The 18,666-nt window shown below is 36.1% G+C and overlaps 1 protein-coding gene and 1 pseudogene across 4 annotated transcripts in view; one reads left to right on the top strand and one right to left on the bottom strand.

The window, feature by feature from the left end:
- The window catches only part of LOC143673742 (cytosolic carboxypeptidase 1), a 262,732-nt gene that overhangs the window by 237,722 nt on the left and 6,344 nt on the right, over window positions 1-18,666 (top strand). The window contains exons 24-26 of one of the 4 annotated variants that reach the window (XM_077148654.1): window positions 4,320-4,496; window positions 7,090-7,250; window positions 16,596-16,926. The exons of 1 other annotated variant lie outside the window; for it this stretch is intronic. In XM_077148654.1, coding sequence (XP_077004769.1) covers window positions 4,320-4,496; window positions 7,090-7,250; window positions 16,596-16,650 — 393 coding nt within the window. In that variant the 3' untranslated portion in view covers window positions 16,651-16,926. Of the gene's footprint in view, window positions 1-4,319; window positions 4,497-7,089; window positions 7,251-16,595; window positions 16,927-18,666 lie in introns of those variants that run through there. 2 more of the 4 variants (XM_077148653.1, XM_077148655.1) reach the window with 2 other exon arrangements.
- Window positions 4,854-5,044, bottom strand: LOC143661864 (cytochrome c oxidase subunit 7C, mitochondrial pseudogene; annotated as a pseudogene).

Genomic DNA, 18,666 nt, shown 5'->3' on the forward strand with positions numbered 1-18,666 from the left:
GTTTTAAAGTCAGGAAGTGTGCCACTTCATTCTTCTTTTTTAGGATGCTTTTAGCTACTTGGGGTCTCTTTCCCTTCCAGATGAATTTGGTAGTTAACTTTTCCAAATCTTCAAAGTAGGTTGTTGGAAGTTTAACTGGTACTATGTTGAATCTGTAGATTAATTTGGGGAGAATTGATATCTTAACTATATTTAGCTCTCCTATCCATGAGCAAGAAATGTCTTTCCACCTATTTACATCTCCTTTGATGTTTTTTAGCAATGATATGTAGTTTTCTGTGTATAGGTCCTTTATATCCCTAGTTAAGTTCATTCCTAAGTACTTGATTCTTTCTTTTTTTTTTTCTGCTTGATTCTTTTAGTTGCTATTTTGAATGGAATTTTTTCCTTAAATGATTCCTCAGCTAGGTCATTTAGAAATGTTACTGATTTTTGCACATTAATTTTATATCCCTCTGCCTTGCTGATTTTGTTTATGAGCTCTGGTAACTTTCCTGTAGATTTTTCAACTTCTTCCATACATAGTATCATATCATATGCTAATAATGAAAGTTTTACTTCTTCCTTTCCAATGAGGATGCTTTTTATTTCTTTGTCCTGCCTGATTGCTCTAGCTAAGACTTCTAGCACAATTTTGAATAATATTGGTGACAGTGGGCATCCTTGTCTTGTTCCTGATCTTAGGGGGAAAGCTTTCAGTGTCTCTCCATTGAGTACAGTGCTGGCTATCAGTTTTATCATATATTCCCTTTATCATATTGAGATAGTTACCTTTGATTCCTATCCTTTAGAGTATTTTTATCAGAAAAGGATGTTGAATTTTTCAGGTGCTTTTTCAGAATCAGTCAACATGATCATGTGATTTTTCACTTTCGATTTGTTATTGTGCTGTATTACATTAATTGATTTTCTTGTGTTGAGCGATCCTTGCATTCCTGGTATAAACCCCACTTGATCATGGTGAGACTTTTATCTCTGTGATATCCGTTATTTTTCTATTTAGTCGTTCAAATTCCTTTTTATCCACTTCTACTGTCTTCTCGATCTCCTTTTTGTCATTTTCTGTCCCACTTATTTTATTAAGTAGAGTTGTATGAACATCTTTGATTAGTTCCAATCTGTGTCTACTCATGCTTTAATATGGTCCTTAGGCAGGGCTATATCTATCTGCATTGTGATATGTTTAGTGATCTTCTCCTGTGTTCGTGGCATGTAAATATCTTGATTGAGTCACTTTGGGAATTGATTTCTTTCAGTAGTCTAAGGCCTTGTGTTTGCAGGATGGTTGTACAGCAGGGAGCAGGGTATGGGGTGGGGTCTTCTGTGTGGTGATTTGTTTCAGAGCCAGTATAGGCACAATTTGGGGATGTTACACTGATGCTTGTGAACATGGGTGCCCAGCGGCCAGGAAGGGTTTAGCTGTGCAGGTACACCAGTCTGGTGTCCTCTGGTCTAAGGCACCGGGCCCTTTGTGCGCATGCTTAGAGGTGTGGCAGCAGGTCGGTGATATGCCTTCATGGATTGGGGGCAGATGTGAGCTGGCTGTGCAGGTCAGCACTTTCCCAGAGCTGGGAAATGTGGCTGAGGGCCATGCACATGCGCGGTTCTAGGACTGTTGTAACGTGTGGTTCCCAGAGCTGAATGATGTGATTGAGGGTTCGTGCACAAGCGTTGGCCTAGGAATGCCATAAACTGTTGCACAGAGCTCAGGGGGTGGGGTGCGGCTTTGCGATGCTCTCAGCTGGGGAACGGGTAGCCTGGGTATGGAGATTAGTGCCCACAGCCTTTATGTGCTGGCAACAGCCTGCAGTTAACAGGGAGGGGGAGGTAGTGCTCAGGAGGGTTGCAGGAGAGGTGGATTCAGCTGCACTTTGGGTGGGGTTTGGGGCATTTACGTATAGCTGGGACTGGTGGGGTCGGGATGCCTGGAGCACAGGGAATGGGTATAGGTAATGGGGTTTGGGTACATGAAGTGTGGAGTGAGTCACCGGTCACAGCGCTGTGCTGGTGAGTGTAGCATGCCCAAGGAGTGCAGCCTGGCTTACTTCCTAATCCCCAGCTCCCATCCATGCACTCCTGTGGCCTCAATGTCTCTGCACCAGACACAGCTTTCTACCTCTCAGTTCCTCAGCCTCTGCACACAGGTCTGCCCTTTGTGGTGCAGAAGGCTCTCCCAGGTCAGCCGCATTCCTGAATCACCGCCTCAGTCACCCTCCTGTCCATTTTCTAACTTTTCCATGGAGCAGGGCTAATCTCAAGCTACTGTATTTGGCCATCTTCCTGGAAGTCAGTTTTATTTTTTAACACTAAACATCAACTTTTTGAAATCTATTATTTGTTGACTTTCTTTTAGTGACATTATATGTAAATCTGTCTCTGTATTTTTAGCAATTACACAAGATTTCCTTTGTGTTTTTCTCGTTATTTTTTGCACATACCAAGATAAATGTTTTCAGTAATGTCTATTTGATTGATATTGCCAAATTATCCTTCATAAAAATTGTACTGATTGGTACTCCCACCTGTATTGAATAGTAGTGTGTTTCTCCATACCTCTTCTACATTGTACTATCATATTTGCCAGGTAACAAAAAAACTTTGATTGGTTAGAATGAGTTTGAATATCTTTTAATATGCTTGGCCAATTGTGTTCTCTCTCTCTCTCTTTTTAAAAGTCGCCTTTTCTTATATTCTTTGCTCATTATAAGATGGGCCAAATATTTGCTTTGGTTTTGTTTTTTTGTTTGTTTGTTTTAGCATGGGCAACCTCCACAAATCAAACCTGTGTCTCAGGCACAGCAGGTGAGAATTCTGCCACTGAGCCACTGGTGTGCTGCCCTATGATTGTTTTTAAAATAAGAACTCTGTATATTTTACATATGTATTCCCCAATTTTTTTCTCTCATTATATATTATGTAGTAATTTAAAACTTTTATTATCTTTGTTGATGTTTTTAATGGCTTCCGGATTTTGAGGCTCAGACTTTTCCCATTCCAAGATTTTGAATTTATAGTTCCTCATTTTCATTCCAATACCAGTACCACAACTTAATTTAGTTTAGATAAATCATCTCGTTTAATATTTGTTGGATTATTTCTTCAGTCATAATTCTTTTCTTTCATAATTTTCCCAAGATGCAGTCCCACACTTATTATTTGAGGTAAGCTTGAGAATAGTCTGAAGTTAAATTCTTTTATTCATTTTGATTGGAATGTCTTAGCTTTTTGATTCATTTATGGCTGACTACAGTGATATATCTTTCCATTCATCAAGCGTTCTTTTATAACTTGACATACGGTTTTGTATTTTTATTTGGTGTGGTAGACAGAGAGACCCCCAAAGATATTCATATCCTTATCTCTAGAAACTGTGGGCATATTATATTACATGTCCAAGGGGAATATGTTGCCAATAGATATAAGGTTCCTAATTAGCTGACTTTAAGATAAACAGATCAACCTGGATATACTGGTGGGCCCAGCATAATCACAAGGGTCCACAAGAAGCAGGAGGCAGAAGAGTCAGTGTCGGTAAGATACAGTGTGATAAAAACTTATCAGCCATTGCTGGCTTTGAAGATAGAACTAGGTCATGAGCCAAGGAAGATAGGCAGCCTCTAGACTCTCCCTAGCTCCAGAAAGGGCTGCAGCTCTGCTGACACCTTGATTTTAGCCCAGTGAGAGCCAAATCAGACTTCTGACCTGCAGAACTGCAAGCTAATAAATTCATGTTATTTTAAGCTGCTATATTTGTGGCAATTTGTTACAAATGCAGTAGGAAACTAATGCATCTGGGGTTTCTAAATCTCAGAAAGAGTTTGGGTTTGTTGAAAGATGCTCTGTCCTACCTAGAAGTAGATGCACCTACTTTCACCTTTTATTATCAGTGTGACCCTGTGCCCATTGATGGCAGCATCATTATGAAGAAGTAAACTGTTACAGAATTAGGATTATTAATATCGAATTCAGTGATATTTGTAAAAGTGATTTCACATATATTGATTTTATATCTTTTAATGATGCTATCCCCATTTCAAGCTAATGTTACCTATACTACGTGCATCTTTAATTTAGAAATCTTAATGTTGAATCTGTTCTTTTTCTTAAAATTCAAGCAGCAACTTGGTTTTCAAACTGTAGTTTTGAGACTCTAAATTAGTAAAAGGATCATTTTAGCAGAAAATTTTAAATTTTTAAGCATCACTTTGGTGTTTTGTGCAGCTAGAGATACAGCAGGATCCTCATGGCCCTGCTCTGTGGTTTTATTGCATTTTTTAAAATGAAAAAAATTTTTACTTTTATCATTATTATCTTTACAGACTTTGCCTAAGATACTGAGTCATATTGCACCAGCATTTTGCATGAGCAGCTGTAGTTTCGTAGTAGAAAAATCTAAAGAGTCAACAGCCCGTGTTGTAGTATGGAGAGAAATAGGAGTACAGAGAAGCTATACCATGGAGAGTACTCTGTGTGGCTGTGATCAAGGAAAGTATAAGGTAAACCATCTCAGAACTTCTACCCACAAAAAATATTTGAAAACTCTCCTTCCATAAGTACTAAAGGTAGTTTTCAAGTATTTAGTAAGTGATAGGTTTGTTATACTGAGTTATATGTACTTGGCAATAACGAATTTAATCATCTGAATGCAAATAGTTTGCCTAAACTCCTTACAAAATTCTTAATTATTTTGTCTTTTTAAGGTCATAATTTTTTTTTTGGTTCATGTAGTAAGTTTATTTATAAACATATCCAACATATGCTATGCATTTAACAGAGTTTGAGCCATAGTTCAGGACTGCACTTTTTAAAATGCTCCTCTTCATAGCTATTTCACGAATAAAACTAAAATATTTTTATTGCTTAAGCAATTGGTTTCTTACTATAAAGAAAGGTGCAGCAAATCCAGATCCAAAGTACCAAGTCATCATAACTAGTAACCGCCACTTGTTTTCTACTGAAAATGGCAAGTTCTTCCCAGGCCCCTCCTCACGGTGGCTCCTGTGGACACAGAGGTCGTGAGCCTCCGGATGCTCTGCCCCAACATGGCCCTGGTGGGGACATGAAGAAAGCTCAGAGACTGAAGGCAGGAGAAATGGTGACGCCAAGGCAGTACACTTTCCCAACCTTGTCTCTACAGTCACCATTTTAGGAATGCATATTGCTGTACATAAATTTAAATACTGATTAGTAATTTACAAAGAACTGTAAAATTTTATTATTATTAAAAAATTTCTGTTATTAATATATTAGATGTAGGTATATATATTTGTGCATTTAAAAATAAACACATCATATTTGCTCCTAAAGCACCTAGTTTGTTAAATTTAGAATATTGTGTGTGATTTTTAAATGTATATCCCTTTAAATTTTTTTTCACTGAAACTGCTCTTCTATTGTGCCATTGGCTTTTTTTTTTAAAGGGGATATTGTATTGTTTACTTATTATATGTGATAATGGATGATACAAAAGCTTCATTTCCCATTTATAACTTTAACTGGTACCGTTATTCAGTTTAGATATATTGCACAGGATATGCCAACAATCATTTTTATAACCAAATGAAATTCTGTAAGTGTGATTGGGTGACCCTTTTTACTGATGAACTCCGGGTCACAACACAGTAACTGTCAATTCAACTACACCAAGGTTTCTGAAGACAAAAAGGCTCTCTGCACACAAGCAGTCTTCTAAGATCATAAATGAATTTTGAATAGAACCTGACAACACCCTGAAGGAAGTCTAACTTCACACTGTTGGGGCAGTTTATCAAGATGGCTTCAGAGTAGACTAAGTTTACACAGCACATTTTAAAAATGACATATTTATTCAGCATCATGATCAGGTTATTACATTTAGCAATCAACAGCATGTATGCAAAAAAAAAAATACATTAAAACGCTTTGTTGAAATGCTTTACACTTTCCACAGAACAGAAACTAAAATAACCTGTTATACAGTTAGTCACAAATACAGTCCTTGTGTTTTTTTTTTTTTACCCATACACATGATTATTGTCTAAAACATGTCTTCTTCGTAGCAGCTAGGCCCTGCCGCCACTGTGCTTGGCTGAGTTCACAATCTGTTGTAACCTGTGGCTTCCCTGTCACTTCTCTGGCTTTTCTTTCCTGCTAAGCTTTGTTTCCTGGAAATAGTTAAAACCTTCTGCCACTGCCGTAGCTACTGCTGCTGCTGGAACCACCATAGCCACCTTGGTTTTGCAAAGTATTCACCTCCACTGCCATAAAGACCAGAACTTCTGCCTCCAAAGTTTCCTCTCTTCATGGGTCCAAAATTTGAAGACTGATTATTGTAATTGCCCAGATCATTGTAGCTTCTGCCATCTCCAGAATTGCTTCCATCATTACTAAACCCATGACAGCTATTCCCACTGCCACCACATCCACCACCACCTTGGCTGCCACCAAAGCCACCATGACCACTGAAGTTTCTTCCGTGACCACAGTTGTCATTCCCACCAAAACCACCTCCACGTCCACTACTGAAGTCTCCAGAACCATTTGACCTCTTTGGCTGGATGAAGCATTGGCCATCTCTTTCTTAGACAGGCCTTTCCTTACTTCACAGTTGTGACCATTCAAATTATGGTGTTTCTTAATGACAGTCTTATCCACAGAGTTATGATAGTCAAAGGTTATAAAAGCAAAACCTCTCTTCTTGCCACTGCATCAGTTAGTCATGATTTCACTCATTTCAATTTTCCCACAATGCCGAAAATAATCTCTTAGGTGACGCGTTAAGTGTCATCTTTAAAGCCACCAACAAAGATCTTTTCACAGTTAAGTGGCTTTTTTTTCCTTCCTAGAGTGTTAGTGAAAATAGTTTGCATTATTTTCACTATGAGAATAGACATTTTAGAAATAGTCTTTGAGGACATTTGGTTTCCTTTGTGATCTAAAATAATTGTATATTGTTAAGACATTGTCCTTGTTGAGACCTAGTTCCATACAACATAGCAGACTTTTAATTTTTTTAATACAGTTATAAGTTTCTTTTATATAATTTTAATGAAATGCAGTCAAAAGATAGCAAATTTTCTAGTTACATCTGTAATACTGCTTTATTCCTAGGGTTTACAGATTGGTACTCGAGAATTGGAAGAGATGGGAGCAAAATTTTGCATTGGTTTATTACGCTTGAAAAGACTGACATCTCCATTGGAATATAATCTGCCTTCCAGCCTTCTTGAGTTTGAAAATGACTTAATTGAATCGAGCTGCAAAGTGACTAGGTGGGATAAACTTGTGTTCTTCTATTAAGTTATAGCTTACTATTAAACTCAATTAAATTAGTTAGAGTTAAGACACAGATTTTGACATCCAAGAGCATTTTAAAAATTTAATTAATTTACACAGCTAATCTTTGTTTCAAATTGTAAAAATCTTGATTCTTTTAATTTTGATTTTTGAATGAGGTTTTAGTGAAATATCCTTATATTTTGAGTGCTGCTTTTAGTAATCTTAATTCCTATTACATGTAAAGGATAATGATTTACTTTTAACTTAACCATAAGCAATGTGAATTACTGTAGTACTTGTATCAGCTATCTAGGTTAAGAAGGCTTAGAATCAGGATTTGTGTTTCAAAACAAATTTTATTTTGTTGATGTCTACACACATCAAATGGCTAATCGGTAAACTCTGGTTCCGTATATTTAAAAGAGCTACTTATAGTTAAATTTGATTATTTAACTACATCTGCCGATTATATTCTTCTAAATAGGTAGTCTTTTTCTTCTAAAATTCGGTATACATAAAATTTAATTAGTTATGAATTCAGAGAGAATTTGGTATCATGATTCATAATCGTAATCATAACCCATTTTGTAGTTTAATGTATAAGGACAAGAATAGTCTCATTTTATAGAACTTTTATGCTTTTTATTGTTCAGTATTGACTTGTCATGAGAGTTGTTAATTTATTGCCATGCACCATTACATATATCAGTGTAGGAGTTAAATACAGTAAAACATTCATTGGAATTCCATTCTTTATAAACACAAAATTTACACAAGTGACCACTGTATTCTCTACTCTTGTGTCTCTAAGCAATAATGGAAATGAGTATCAAGATTGCCAGTTGTTCTTGCTGATATTAAAGAAACCTGCATTTAAGTTTTAATTCATGTGTTCTTAACCTAGGGTCCGCAAACCTTTTCTCTCCATCCCTAAGAGATCCAAGGATTCAGGGTATCCATGAATTTGAATGGAATAAAAATTGCATCTTTATTTTCACTAACCTCTAATTGAAATATGAAACATAGGCAATAAACCTCAGTAGTATTAGCAGTATCTGTGACTTTATGACCAATAGGAATCCCAGATATTTTCCTGTCACATTACAGTTGGTTTAGGTATCCTAAAATATTATTTCTGCTTATTAGTACCTCATATTTGTGATTATTTGACCTTCTACTAGTTTATTATTTTAAAAGAGGAACATATTTAAAATAAATTGCATATACATATATATAACAAAAATGTTAACTTTTTAATAATTGTATTTCAATATAATTGGTTTCCTATGCAGTCATATATATTTTCTTTTATGTGTGTGAAACATTACTGTGAGAAGGAGGACTTCATAGGCTTCACCAGGTTTTCAAAGGGTGCCAAAAAGGTTAAGAACTTTTTCCAGTTAAGTATAGGCACTTAAAAACCCAAACCTAATAATAAACAGTTATTTCAGACAGTTTGCCTGTGAAATTTTGCTCCAGCTGTTTCCTGTTTATTGACTTAAATCATTAAGCAGTCAGTCATTTCTCCCTGCTGTTGTTCTGTCCCCCTCTCAAATGCATTTTCTCCATACCTCTAGTTTAGTACTATTGTATTTTACATTGACATGTTTGTATTTCTAATCTGAGTTTCTCAAGAGCAGGAACTCTTTATCAGTTAACTTTTTGAAACAATCACAAACTTAACATAACAGATGGGAAGTATGATACAAAGAATATTTTTTCTTGACCCATTTGAGAATAAATTGCCAACCTGATGCCCTGTCCCCCCACAGAATACTTTAGACCAGTGGTGTCCAACAGACACTAATGCAAGCCGTGTATGTAATTTTAAATTTTCTAGTAGTCACATTTAAAAAGTAAAAAGAGAATTAACTTTAATAATATTTTATTTAGGCAAATATTTCTAAAATATTATTTCAACATGTAATCAATGTGAAAATATTAGTGAAATATTTTACACCCTTTTTTTATAAAGTCTTCAAAATCTGGTGTGTATTTTATGCTTACAGCACATCTCAGTTGAGACAAGCACATTTTAACTGCTCAGTAACCACAAGTGGCCAGTGGCTACTATGTTGGACAGTGTTGCAGCGTGTATTTCCTACAAACTAGGACGTTCTCCTACTAACCACCATACTACTATCAAAATCATGCAGTTAACATTGATATCTTCATTCCTTCTAATTTTCAAATCCTACTCAAGCTTTGCCAGTTTTTCCCATATATCTTGTCAGCTGAAAATCTAGTTTAGAATTGCATCTTGCTTTTACTTACCATGTATGGTAGTTAGGTTCAGGTGTCAACTTGACTAGATGAAGGTGCTACTCCTATGGAATGAGCCAATGGCATGTGAACCTCATCTGTTGCTGATTACATCTGCAGTCGGCTAGGAGGTGTGCCTGCTGCAGTGAATGATGTTTGATTTAATTGGCTGGTGCTTAAATGAGAGACTCAACGTAGCACAGCCCAAGCAGCTCAGCATACCTCATCTTGGCACTCGCAGCTCAGCCCAGGCCTTTGGAGATTCAGAAAGTAATCACCCGGGGGAAAGTTGTTGGAACACAAAGGCCTGGAGAGAAGGCCAGCAGAGATCACCCTGTGCCTTCCCATGTAAGAAAGGATAACTCAGTTGAAAGTTAGCTGCCTTTCCTCTAAAGAACTATACATTGACCAAATATATCCCCTTTTATTGAAAGCTGGCATGTCTCTGGTGTGTTGCATTCCGGCAGCTAGCAAACTACAATTGCATGTCTCTTTTCTGTTACTTTAGTCTGGAGCAGTTCCTTAGCCATTGCTTGATTTGTATATCTTGATGCTTTTGAAGATTACAGTCCCTCAGTCTGAGTTTTTGTCTGCATCTCTTACTGTTTATATTCAGGTTATACATCTTTTGGCAGGAATATTTTGGATACTCTGTTCTTCTGATTGCATCCTATCATAAATTTGAGTTTTAATTTGTCCTATTATGCTGTTCACTTTGTTCATTCAGTATATATAAAATGAGTTGTTGTCTGCCATACTTCTCCATTGTATAGTTACTTGTTAAAATTTTGTAATTAATGGGTATTTTTATGGGGATATACTTTGAAACTATGAAAATATCCCATTTCTCATCAAACTTTCACCTGACTCATTTAAAAATGTATATGTATAGAATTCATGGTTACTAATTTTATTAAGTGTTTTAATCTGTTAATCATTATTTACTCTGAAGCTTAGCTATTCCCTGATTTGGCTCCTTGAAACAAGTTCTCTGTGTTTTTGACATGTCCCCATCATTCTTTAAGCACTTCCTTGCTTTCTGGCACAATAGAATTTTCAGACTCATTTTTGTACTTACTTTATCCCAAATATGGAATCAGCCATTACCTCAAGCCTCCCTGATTCCTTTTCGTGGGGAGTGGTGTTTAGATGTAGGTCTAGGTGCTACTTGTGCTCCTTGTTTTCTGCTGGCCCTTCTCAGGGGACAGATGTATAGTATATATTTAAATTTATGCACACATGTATACACATACACACATGCACATGCATGCATACAAACACACAAATTGATCTGAAAATCCTGAATTTATACCAGTTGTTTCAATTCCAGTCCTATACGTAAGGATTCAATCTAGTTTTCTAATTTCAAATTTGAAACTGCCTTCTTTAAGACTGAGAAGCCTGGCTTTCATTTTCTTTAATACTTTTACTTACTTGATCATCTGTGTATAATCAGTCTCCCCTCCCCACTACCAACCTCTTCCTCTCTTGGATGCCTTCCTCACCCTGCTCAAGCTCCAAAACTTCAAAGATAGGGACTTTATAAAAATCATTTTTGTAATCTCAGTGTCTGGCAATGTAATAGGTATTCACTGGGTGATTGTGTACTATTAACAAGTCATTATATTTAAGTATTTTGGGATACCTACTAAAGTCAATCTAAAAATCTATCAGTGAACTTAATATGCATTTGGAACCGTCATCTGGAAAATCAAATTAAAACCATAGTGAGACATCATTAACTTTGTTTTGTTTAGTGTTTATATCTAAGCTTTCTGTGTCATTATATTTATATGTCTTGTAAGTAGAATATAATATTTTAATAATTTTAAAAATATAATATTTTAAAAATTTAGTCTGGTATTGCTTTTTAGTTAGAGCATTTGGTTCATTTGCATTTATAGTTAATGTTTGCACATACTCTATTCATACAAAAAGTAAATATATCTTAAGCATACAGCTTGTTAAATTTTCACAAACTGAACACACCCATGAAATAACACCCAAATCATGAACAGAACATTACTAGCCCTCCTGTGTGTTCTTTCTTGAACCATTTTTTAAAAAAACAAAATCTATTAGACTTCCTGGGCTGAACTTCTAATCCTCTTCTTTATTTTTTCTATTTTTTACTTTCCAAGAAATGTCCTTATATTAATTTATTCTGACCTTCAATTTTTATTTCAGCTATCTTATTTTTAATTTCCAAAAGCTTTCTATTCTCTGAATGTTTATTTTTTAAATATAACCCTGTTCTTTTTTTATTCTCTATAACAATGTAAATGTTTTCCTCTTTCCCAAAGTTTTTTCTACTCCCTATGTTATTTAGATTTCATATGATTCCTTTCTTCTATTTTTAAAATTTCTTTCACATTAAAGCCTATCCTCTAATATCTGCTGCTCTTTCTTTCTTTAATTGAGGCACTGGAAAGCAGGGCTTGTTGACAGATGGCCTCACTGTGAGATTTTTCTTTGGGATCACCATAAAGGTTGATATTCCCTGTTTATCTTGTTTTGTTTTGTTTCCTTGAAATATTTAGTTGTCTTTCAGAGGAGTCTTCCAATATTTTACCTTAGGAAATGCATTCTAAGGGTGGAGGCTGCTGTTCTTTAGGCTTTACCCCTTCAAGGAAGGGAAAATTGGTTGGGAGTATCAATGAAAAAATTTCAGAGAAGAGAAAGACCATAAAGGCTATCACAGTAACAGAAGGGGGAGAGGTGGACCTCAGCTCCTCTGATACAGAGGGGAGGAGGGTTTTTAAGGACTGAGATGAGTTCATGGAAGAGTTCTGCAAGAGAAGGTTAGTGGGATGTGTCTATTAGTTGATCTTATCTCCTGAGTTGATTGTGGAAGATGGATTCTGTAAAAGCCAGAGCATCAGAGATCAGGGGCCTATAGTTAGACAGAAGGCTGTCTGGAGTTTACTCAAGCTAAGAAGTTAAGGTCAACTTGGACAGAACACAGGCATAGGGATTTTTTAACTTGTGCTGTTTTCTGAGATCACCGAATTCAGATAAAATGGTTAGGCACTGTGGAAAAGATTTTAATCTTTTATGTCATATTAAAATTTCATGGGGAAGGAATTAGGAAAATCTCTAAAAAAGACTCCTTAACAGGGTGATTAAAAAAAAAAACTTTGATAATACATTATGCCTTGAGGCATAAGCCCAGTAGCTAGCATTCTGGAAGCTCAGTAGGACTTACTAAGTGATTTTCACTTGTCCTCGCCACCTCCCACCCCCTCCATTTCTGGAGGATGATTTACTTCTGCCTGTTAGGCCTAAATGAGTACCCTGTCCTAGACAAGGTCTTTACCACCTAGGAACAAAGGATTTGTCCCCAGAAAACTACTTCCCATCTCTCTGTACTATGGCTGAGGAAAGCAATCTAAAAGTCTAACTTCTCCTTATAAAACCTTATAACCATTTCATCTGTTTTTAGCCCCACCCTGAAAGACCCTTTCTTTATAACCAGTGTTTCTAGTTTCTGAACTATTCTGGGGCTTTGTGAGGCAAATCAGCATTTTTTTTTTTTTTTGTAGGTACTTAGCAAAGTAAAGGAAGTTAGAACTCAAACCATTACTTCCATACATCTGCCTTGGGTCTTACAAAACTTTTTGATGTCTCTTCTTTGTTGTTATTTCTTCTCAAATTTTTGTGTTCCTTGAGCATTTATCCTTGTGAAAAATTAGTTATTCTGTCATTTTATTGGCATTTGAGAAAAGATCAGAAATAGATGCTTATGTTAAACTTACTACGTTTATTCAGAAGTTATGAAACTTTTCATTGAAGCCTGTACTTGAAAATTAAATATATTTTATATTCCCAAGACATCCATTGGAAATTACCACATACAAATCATTTTAATTTAACTCAATTGTTTTTGTTGTATATGAAAAGTTTCTTATAAGGCAACATTAAATTTGTTTTATGTGTTCCCTGGGGGTGTTTCTCTTTTAAGTCAAAGCTGGGAATGCTGGTGGAACTCATATAAAAATTTATAGCTATAGTATTTTGTGCTTAAGAAAAATTATTTTCAATTTACCTGTCACTTGAACTATTTAACAGTCTCAGTGACCCTCATTTAAAAGATTTGAGAGTGAGAATGACAAAAGATTTAACAATTCTTTCTAGGACATTGTGGTGGTAACTCAGTTTCAGGGTATAAAAGGCATGTGATGTTCAAGTGTATTTGAGGAAAGTGAACCTGGAAAATAGCAATCTCTATACAATGTTTATTGTAATTAAAAATCCACACATTTAGATGAGGCCTAATTTCTGTAATAATCATACAATATATGTGGTAGTTAGATTGAGTTGTCGACTTGGCCAGGTGAACGTACCTAGTTTTGTTGCTGCAGACATGAGCCGATGGCATGTGAACCTCATCTGTTGCTAATTAATCTGCAGTCGGCTAGGAGGCGTGCCTGCTGCAATGAATGACATTGACTTAATTGGCTGGTGCTTAAATGAGAGCACAACCTAGCACAGCCTAAGCAGCTCGGCATTCCTCATCTCAGCACTCACAGCTCTGCCTAGGCCTTTGGAGATGCAGAAAGAAGTCACCACGGGGAGAGTTGTTGGAACCCAGGGGCTTGGAGAGAAGGCCAGCAGAGACCATCCTCTGCCTTCCCATGTAAGAAAGAACCTCAGTGGAAAGTTAGCTGCCTTTCCTCTGAAGAACTAACAAAATAAATCCCTTTTTATTAAAAGCCAATCCTTCTCTGGTATGTTGCATTCCAGTAGCTAACAAACTAGAACAATATGTGAACCTAATTTTTTTTGAGAGGTGAAATTCTCATAATATAAAAGTAACCATTTTAAAGTGTATAATCGCAATATTGTGCAATATTTATCTTACCTACTTCTGAACTGTTTATTCACATCCAAAGGAGAACCTTACTCTCCATTCCTTCCTCCCTCCCCAACCTTTGGCATCCACATCTGCTTTCTCTATGGATTTACCTATTTTGGATATTTCAAATATATGGAATTACATGATATGTGACTTTTTATGTAAAGCCTATTGGTATTAATGCGCTTTATTTTTAACATATAGTTTACCACTTAATCGAGTGAACCTTAAATGAAGATCTTCCTTTTTAATGGTTCTTTTATGCAGATTCTTGAGTCTGATTTGTGTTTCTGAGAGTCATTGTTACTACGTAGACAATTCTCATACCTTTAACTTCTCTTGGAATATTTTCTAGGTAGATAAATCCTTCCATGCAATTGATGTTCACATCATGACTTCTAGTCCACTGAAAATAATAACTGCTTAGAACTAAAAATGAACCATTTGTGTTTGTGCTAAGTAGATGAAATACTGTTGTTCCCACACTATATGGAACATCTTTTCCTGGATTTTGAAATCAACCATAAAAATATTTAGGACTAATGTGAGCACTTCAGGATTCCAGGCCACATTTGATTATAATGAAGACTTTGAAGCTTATCATAGGAAGTTTTAGTTTCTGGCTGCTAGGAAAAGTCCAAAATCAAGACATCATCAAGGTGATGCTTTCTTCCAAAGACTGTGGCATTTTGGGACTGGCTGCTGGCAATCATTGGTCCTTGGCTTTTCTGTCACATGACATTGAACATGATAGACTATTCTGTCTTCTCTGGGGTCCATTGACTTCTAGTTTCTGCCTGTTGGCTTTCTCTCTTTGTGGCTTTCTTTGTAAGATCATCAGTAATAGGGTAAAGACCTATCCTGATTCACTTGGGCCAGACATACTTGAAATAACCTCACCAAAAGGTCCCATTTATAATGGAATTACACCCACAGAAATAGATTAAATTTAAGAACATTAACTCTTAGCTTGGGGTACATAGCTTCAAGCCATTACTTAGGAGATGTAAATGAACCTTATAATTGATTTCTAGATAGGTATCAAGTTAATAGCACTTCAGTATGCAAGGAATTTGATGAGTGTGCATATTTATACATACTTAATTTTTGTTCTTGATAGCCTCTTGAAAGAGTGAAGTTATAGTCTCTGTTTGAAAACTTTTAAGAATAACAGCATATCAGAATAAGGAAGAATACATATTCAGTAAATATTCCCATCACATTGGGAAAGAATATATATTCTCTAATTGTTAAGTGTTCGATATATCTGATATAATTGTTTATTAATCAGGTTCAGATCTTTCGTATCATTATCTATCCAAATTTTTGGTTACTAAAGAGAGATGTGTTCAAGTTCCTCCATGGTTGTGGATGTGTCTGTTTTTCCTTTTTTTTTTTCTTCCAGTTTTTGCTTTATATATTTTGAAGTTGTATTAGTAGCTGCATAGAATTTTCTAATTTTTGCATCATTCTGGTAAATTGACCCCTTTACCATTATGAAATGTCTCTTCCTTTATTGATACCTGTTCTAGCCAGCTCAAGCCTGAGACCAAAAAGAAGTCTCGGGCTTGAGCTGGCTAGAACAGGTATCAATAAAGGCAAAAAGTTCCCCATGAATGTAACTTGGGACTTGCTTACAGGAGTCAGTTCTTTCCCAATGACAGCTGGTTGGGAAATGGAAATCAGTGATCCACAAAAAACAAGAAAAAGGGGAGTGCCCTATGTAGCAGAGCCTTACAAGACCTGGCCACAAAGAAGTCTGAGCTCACAGAGAATCTCATGAAACTTCATTACCCACAGTGATTAGGCTCAGTGGCCTTCCAACTCTGTGTTCTGGTCATGCAGACTGTGACATGCTCAAGGCTCCACCCTTTTCCCTAGCAGAATTGGGGGTGGGGTCCCGACCCCTGGACTGCTGCAATACTTCTTGCTTTAAAGTGCACTTTATGTTGCATTAGCAAAGTTACCACAGCTTTTTTTAGTGTTTGCATAATATGTGTTTTCCCATCCTTTTACTCTTAGCTTTTCTGTGTACTTTAAGATCTGAAAATCTTGTATGCAGCTTATAATTGTATATTTTGTAGTCCAATCTGTGTCTTTTGAGTATTCAGTCAATCTTCATTGAATGAATTACTGATATAATTGAGTTTATAGATACTATGTTTTGCATTCTGTTGCTCACTAGTTTTATGTTCCTTTTTTTCTTTTTTTGCATGGGCAGGCACCGGATATCGAACCCACATCTCCAGCATGGCAGGCAAGAACTCTGCCACTGAGCCACTGTGGACCACAATGTTCCTTTTTACCTCCTTGATTTTTTTGAGATCAGTTAAATTTTTTTTATTCTATCTTGTCTCTATAAGCTTGTTAAATTTTCTTTTACTGTTCTTTCAGTGTTTACCATAGAAATTATAACGTGCATCCTTGGCTTATTAGAATCTTTGAACTATTATTTTTACCTCTGCATAGACAATGCTAGAACCTTAGAACACATTAATTTTATTTACTCCTCCCACCTTTTGAGTTGTTCTATATTATCATTATTATTTTAAGCACTCATTATTCATTTGTATTTATATTCCATTGTTCTTCATTCCTTCTTCCATTTCTTTGTTCTTATATAGGATTATTTTTCTTTTACCTGAAGAACTCCCTTTCATTTTTCTTTTAGTTCATGTTCTACTGGCAGCAAATTATTTGTTTTTGTTTATCTAAAAATATCCTTATTTCACCTTTACTTTTAAAGACTTTCTCCAGTATAGAATTCTAGGTTGGCACTTTTTTCTTTCTTTTTTTCCCCCCTTCTTCCCTTTAACACTTTAAAGGTATCAGTGCAATGAGTTTTGGCTTCTGTTGTTTTTGTTGAGAAATCAGCTTTGAAAGTAATATATCTTTCCTGGATGCTTTTGGATTTCTTTTGTCTCTGATTTTTAACAATTTGCCTGTAGTGCCTAGGTTTGATTTTCTTTATATTTGTCCTGCTTAGGATTCACAGCCATTCCTAAGTCTGTGGCTTGGGTCTTTCCTTGCTTTGGGGAAATTCTCAGTCATTTAGCTCTCCAATTGTTGCTTCTGCCATATTTTTTCTTTTCTGCAGGTTTGAGTTACATGGGTGTTTGTATTTTTTATTCCTTTTCCCTTTTTTGCTCTCTTTTCTTCAGTGTGAATGTTTTCTAACTCACCTGTTTTCTGCTTCACTGACTCTCTCTTCAGCTCTCGCCAATAGTTAGTGTTAAGCCTGTCTTTGAGTTCTTAAGTTCAGTTATATATTTATTAGTTCTAGACTTTTCATTTGATCCTTTTTAAAAAAATATAAAACAGATGGTGAAATTCTTCATCTTGTCATCTGCTTTCATGGACATATTAAGCACAGTTATTTCGAAGTTCATGCCTGATAATTGCATTATCTAGGTCACCCAGGGATGTTTTATTGGGTGTTTTTTTCTGGTTCTCATTTTTTATATGCCTGGTAATATTTGATCAAATGTCAGGTATTGTGTATAAAAATATAGAGAGGCCCTAGATGGTATCTTCTTTCAAAGAAAATTCATTCTCTCCTCTGGCAGGCAGTCAGAGTAGGGCAAATCCCCTACTGAGCTGGCTTGGGATGGGGTTGCAAAATCTCTATAACTTGTTTTGCCCTTAGTTCATCCCCACCCCCACCCCTGCCACATTTCTAAGTTGTAGCCCTGCAGAGATCGCAATTGAAAGCTTAGGGCTCTATTTCTTTGGTAGCCCTGAACTTCAATTTTTTTCTCCTTAGCACCACAAGATTTTCAAAAATTCTGTTGTTTGTTTCTCTTTTGTTTTGCTACTTCCTGCTTTGCTTTTTAAAGCTCTTTGACCATTTAGTTTAAGAATTTGTCAAATGCCTCTGGGTAACACTGTTGAGTGTTGGGGCCACATCTCTGCATCTCATCTGCCTTTGAAGGAACTTGGCTTCTTAGTTTCTAGTTAATTTGGCAGCTCAGAACTCCACTTTTGATCTTTTCCAATCCTTTGAAATTTCTGAAATCTCTGATGAATTCCTTGCTTGTGTTACCAGTTGGCCTTCTGTGTCCTTGGTTTCCTCTAGATTTTGCCCCAAGTGTCTTTCCCTTAGTTGATTTTGCTTTGTATCCTTTTGCTGTAATGAATCATAGCTGTAAATACAACTATATGCTGAGTCCTATGAGTCCTCCTAGAAAATCATTAAATCTGGGGTGGTCATAGGTACCCCTTACATACATACGCACTCTAAATTTCTGTTGTTTTATTACCTCAGCTTCTAGTGTGGTATTGAGAATGATCAG

Source organism: Tamandua tetradactyla, chromosome 2 (assembly GCF_023851605.1).
Source record: "Tamandua tetradactyla isolate mTamTet1 chromosome 2, mTamTet1.pri, whole genome shotgun sequence".
NCBI classification, from domain to species: domain Eukaryota; kingdom Metazoa; phylum Chordata; class Mammalia; order Pilosa; family Myrmecophagidae; genus Tamandua; species Tamandua tetradactyla.